Source organism: Mesitornis unicolor, unplaced genomic scaffold, assembly GCF_000695765.1.
Source record: "Mesitornis unicolor isolate BGI_N332 unplaced genomic scaffold, ASM69576v1 scaffold32417, whole genome shotgun sequence".
Classification (NCBI taxonomy): domain Eukaryota; kingdom Metazoa; phylum Chordata; class Aves; order Mesitornithiformes; family Mesitornithidae; genus Mesitornis; species Mesitornis unicolor.
Genome location: NW_010198937.1, coordinates 1 through 4,612, shown reverse-complemented (window position 1 = coordinate 4,612; position 4,612 = coordinate 1). Strand labels below are relative to the sequence as shown.

Sequence of the window (4,612 nt, the reverse complement as noted above, 5' to 3'; positions counted from 1 at the left end):
CCTCCTGCTGAAATGAAACACCACACAGAAAGAGTTTCAATTTTCCTACTATATAACTCTGCCATTAAAGTTGTTTAAAGCAAACTACACGACAAATGTTTGCAATGCAATTGCTTTCCTTGCACTGTAAATCTAGTTGTGAAAAATCTAACTGTTGTAGAATGACACATACTACTGCACATACATTAAATACTATAAACACTTCAGTGTTGAGTTTTGCTCAATAATTACCACAAAAAATCCAAAAGATTACTGCTTACCATTTCATCTGCCAGAATGCCATTAACACCGTTTTCATACAATGAGATCATCCAGTTCAAACCTCTAACCTGATAATCTCTTAGTGTTCCTCCTTTCACATCTGTAAATGTAAGATTCCTCTAAGTAGAAAATTTTAATTGCAGTCTGCTCAGTTTTTAATTACATCAAAGCAATCAGAGAACTGTCGATACAACACTTACATGAAGGAGACTCCTCAAATCGAATACACACATTAGATGTTTTTCGACTCTCTGACAACAGCTCTTCGTCTTCTTCTTGTTCTGTGCGCCTGTGACGGTAACTAAAGAAAGAACCCAAGATTCACATTTGCGATGAAGTAACTTCAAAACACTGACTATAAAATCAAAAGAAAAACTGTAACAGCAACAATCGTTGATCTACCATGGCTGTGTTCTAGTACCCCGATCAAAATCACATCTTGGTAAGTTACTCCGTATGGTTCATTCCAGCTTTGGAGAGGCTGCTATGAAGCCCTCTCCTCAAAAGCCATAACTGTACTCTGACAACTATCATGAGTTCTCTAAGGTACTTTTTTAACGAGCAACACAGAAGTACAAGACACACATCTGTGGTGGCCTTAGAACTCATTACTTGGTAACTGTATCGTTCAGAAGAATCACATGTTCAATTAAAAAAAAGAAAATTTATAAAATAGAAATTTTGTAAACGTTCCAAAACCTGGCTGCTTGCTATTACAAGACCCCTCAGAAACACTGCGTGCAGCCTATGCCTGCATTACTAATACGGACAGAGTGGTGAAGTGAGAACTGGTGCTGAGGATCCAACACTGACACTACATGCACCTTGTCTTGTTTTAACTTGTTCGAGCTCCACTCCGGTCCCACTGACTGACAGGTCCACTAAGAGCTGGAGCCATCAGGTGCATTTCTGGAATGCATCTTCTAGTTTACTGTCATGCGAAAGAAATTCAATTCGTGTGCTCCAAAATCAATCCCCGGTAAGGAGCAAAGCAGAGTCACTGGCCAGAATCAGGAAATTTACTTTAGAAGTGTATTCCTGAACCAAGGTCATACTAACCCTGATGGATCGGCATGCATACACCAACCAGCTTTTAAAGAGATTATGATACCCTATTAATAGGAAAAGTTCTACACTTACTTAAAGCACAATTTCTATGCTACTAACTAAATAGATACATTAAAATGCATCATTTGTTTGAAAGCCTAACAAGTTGGAAATAAAAATAAAACCTACTCCCCAGCTGAAATCAAACTCTGTTTTTCATCTTTCTTCATCCGTGGCCGTCCCAGCTTGACTTTCAACGGAGATGTTGGTGATTTTTGTGCTGCAGGCTGAATAAAATGCGCAAAAAGTTCTGTCTGCTTCAGGAGGAATTCAAACCTTTTTGCTCGATCTGTTTTCTATTTTCCAAAGCAGGGAGATAATTTAAAGAAAAAAAAAAGAAAAAGAAAAGAAAAATCAGTAACTTCTCCTCATTTAAAAAAAAGTATTTGTTAAGAAACAGAATTCAGACACTCACAAGAACAACTCAAATAAGGAAAGACTGGCAAGACCATCTGCCTACCGTGAGCCAACTCAGAGGGCTACAAGCATCAGCTCTGGAGCTGCTTCAGCTTACAACTAAGTGTGAACTGCTTGAGAGCACCCAATTGTGAAGTGTGGTAGTACAAATGAACCTTCATGAATACCACAGCAATGTGGAAGACATGGCAGGACTTCACAACGTGAAGCCACAGGTCCCCATTCAAAACTCAAAGATTAGAAAAACAACCCCAAAACAGTTTACTTGTATAGACCGCTTAAGTCTGCAGCCAAACCAGCAACTGTGAAGGGATGCTTTAAAGGACTGTCTACAAAAGGTTAAAAAAAAAACAACCAAAACTAAGATTCTGACTTACATTAAGGGATGAAACCCTACCCTTGCTCAAGTCAGTGGAAAAACTACCATCAGCTTCAAGGCTGTAGGGATTTCATGAAGAACAATGTGGTAGGTCTGCTTTCAGAAGTCTGACTACAGTAATGGGTGCACCAGCTCAATATTGCTTTCACTGAAGTTTGTGAATTTTGGTGTCAGAGTTCAAACTTCAATCATTTCAGTTTTGTCATATCAATGAGGCAGAGGTACTTTGCTATATAAACACAGAAAAACATATGTCCCTCTATATAGTTAAAAGATAATGTCACATTATTTTTAAGAAAACTATGATAAAATGCAAATGCTATCTGACAGAACGCAATTGTTAACAGCTTCTCTATGCCATTTCTAAGCATCATGTAACACTGCACCACTTAAAGCAATGTTCACATGATCTCATCTATGTATCTTGATGTAAACAACAAACTGAAACTGCAGTTCTGTACCATAACCTTTCTAAGAAATAGGCAAACAACAGAAAGCTTTTCTGCAGGTAACTTACACGCAATTAAAAGTGCTCTAACAACAAGAACACAAACCAAAGAGAAACACAGTAAAAATGAACCTGACGTGCAATGCATAATATCGCCACATGAGGGCAATGCATCTCTTTTAATGAATTTTAATAGCGCACCACTTACCAGCAAATAAACATTCAATAACAAATATCTCCTGGGTAAAAAACACCATTATTTTTCACCTTGCATTCACTACTGGACCATTTGTGTAAATAACTTGAACACCAAATAAACTGTAAATATCACTGTAAATATCAAGTGAAAATTTTAGGGGAAAAAAAAACTCAAAAAGAGGGAATAATGATGTGGATGTTTATGTTCATACAGCATAAAAACAAATCCTTTGAGAGGATTTATATTAAACTAATAACACATAATGGTTTTGGCAAGCCAACCATAACTGGTAAGATTCTATACTGAATCCCACAATAGACTTTTTTGTCTGCATAATAATTGGCTGTGTGTAAGCAGCATTCCCTGATAAACAGTAACGGTCTCGCTTACAACCAGATCTTTCACAGAAGGTGGATTTTGAGACCCATTCTCTCTGCCTCTTAGAACAACTGAACTAACATTCTCATTTAGGAAAAATGTAAATTCATAATGTATTACTGTGAAACCAAGTTTAGTTATTTACTCAACTCACTCTCAACTAATAGAGTTACTTGTGTGTCTTCTCTTTGGTAAAAATATTCATACATGTACGTATAAATTTTTCTATGTCTAACAGTGATACTTTACCCTGGATTAATGGTATCCAATCCTTTCAGACTCTACTGTAATTATCAGGCATCCATTTAACATTAAAGCTTTTAACAAAAATACAGCAAGAAAAATACAGCAAGATACCAACTTCAACCAAGAACTTATTACATGTAACATTCAAGAATAAATCTTGTCCTCTCGGTTTCTGCCTCTTCGTAATACAGACGTTACCAGGTTATGTTTCCTCTCCAACACTATAAGTTCTCTTCATTCTTTTCCACAAACAGATCCTCTTTGGCATTGTTATGGCACATACATTATGGGGCATATCAACATTTTAAACCTTTATGTTTTTAAATCAATCTTGATTTGTTTTTCTCTTCTGAAACATCCAGTCTGCAATAACTTACAGGGAGTTGATCAAGCAAACAAGTGTCAAAAAGCTGCAGTATGTTTTGACATGAAAACACTTACCATCTTCTCTTCATATTCTGGGTCAACTTCTTTATCAGGTCTAGCTGCCTTCGGAGGAAGTTTGAGTTGAAATGGGGGATCATTCTTCTGAAATGCAAATTTTAAACACTTTTTAAAGCATCAGCCTACTATACATAAAATACATTAAAATGAAAAAATAATTAGTCTAAACCGTTCAGGGTCAAGAAGCAAAACCAGACGAAACGGGACTAAATATGTAAAAGTCTGTCAAGCAACATTAGACTTACGTTTCAGAACTGTTCCTGATAAACACACGTCAACTTACTCTTTTACTTGAAGCACAATCATGCAAATGGGAGGAATATTTTCTGAAGTCAGAAATCACCTTTTCAAGTTTCGGCCCAAAAGCCTACCTCTCTGCAAAGGGGAACAGTACCAAGTGTATAATCCAGCTGTTTGAGAACTTAATGATTTTATAAATGCATGAGTTTGGCTTTGCAAGGCCAAATGATTATGTTGCAAATACCACCAGAAACACTCTATTCACTTACAGCTTTCTCAGTCATACAGGTAATCAGCTCATCTCAGAAAGCAATGTTAGGAGGGGACTGTTGCACCAACATGCAAAAGAGCAGGTCATATATAAGTGTATATTCACACTGCCATGATATTACTGTATAACACACACTCCAGTGAGAAAACTGTCAGTGCTCACATCAGGCCCAATCCTTGTCACTAAAGTGACAAATTAATCACAGAATCACAGAATCACAGA

The 4,612-nt window shown here is 36.9% G+C and overlaps 1 protein-coding gene across 1 annotated transcript in view; it reads right to left on the bottom strand.

Moving 5' to 3' along the window:
- LOC104544438 (probable global transcription activator SNF2L1) overlaps nt 1–3,963 on the bottom strand; it is a gene marked incomplete at both ends in the record, with an annotated part of 15,635 nt that extends 11,672 nt beyond the window's left edge. Inside the window, 4 exons of the mRNA XM_010189312.1 lie at nt 261–361; nt 462–562; nt 1,498–1,664; nt 3,877–3,963. Coding sequence (XP_010187614.1) covers nt 261–361; nt 462–562; nt 1,498–1,664; nt 3,877–3,963 — 456 coding nt within the window. The remainder of the gene's footprint in view (nt 1–260; nt 362–461; nt 563–1,497; nt 1,665–3,876) is intronic.
- Between the last annotated feature and the right edge of the window lie 649 nt (nt 3,964–4,612).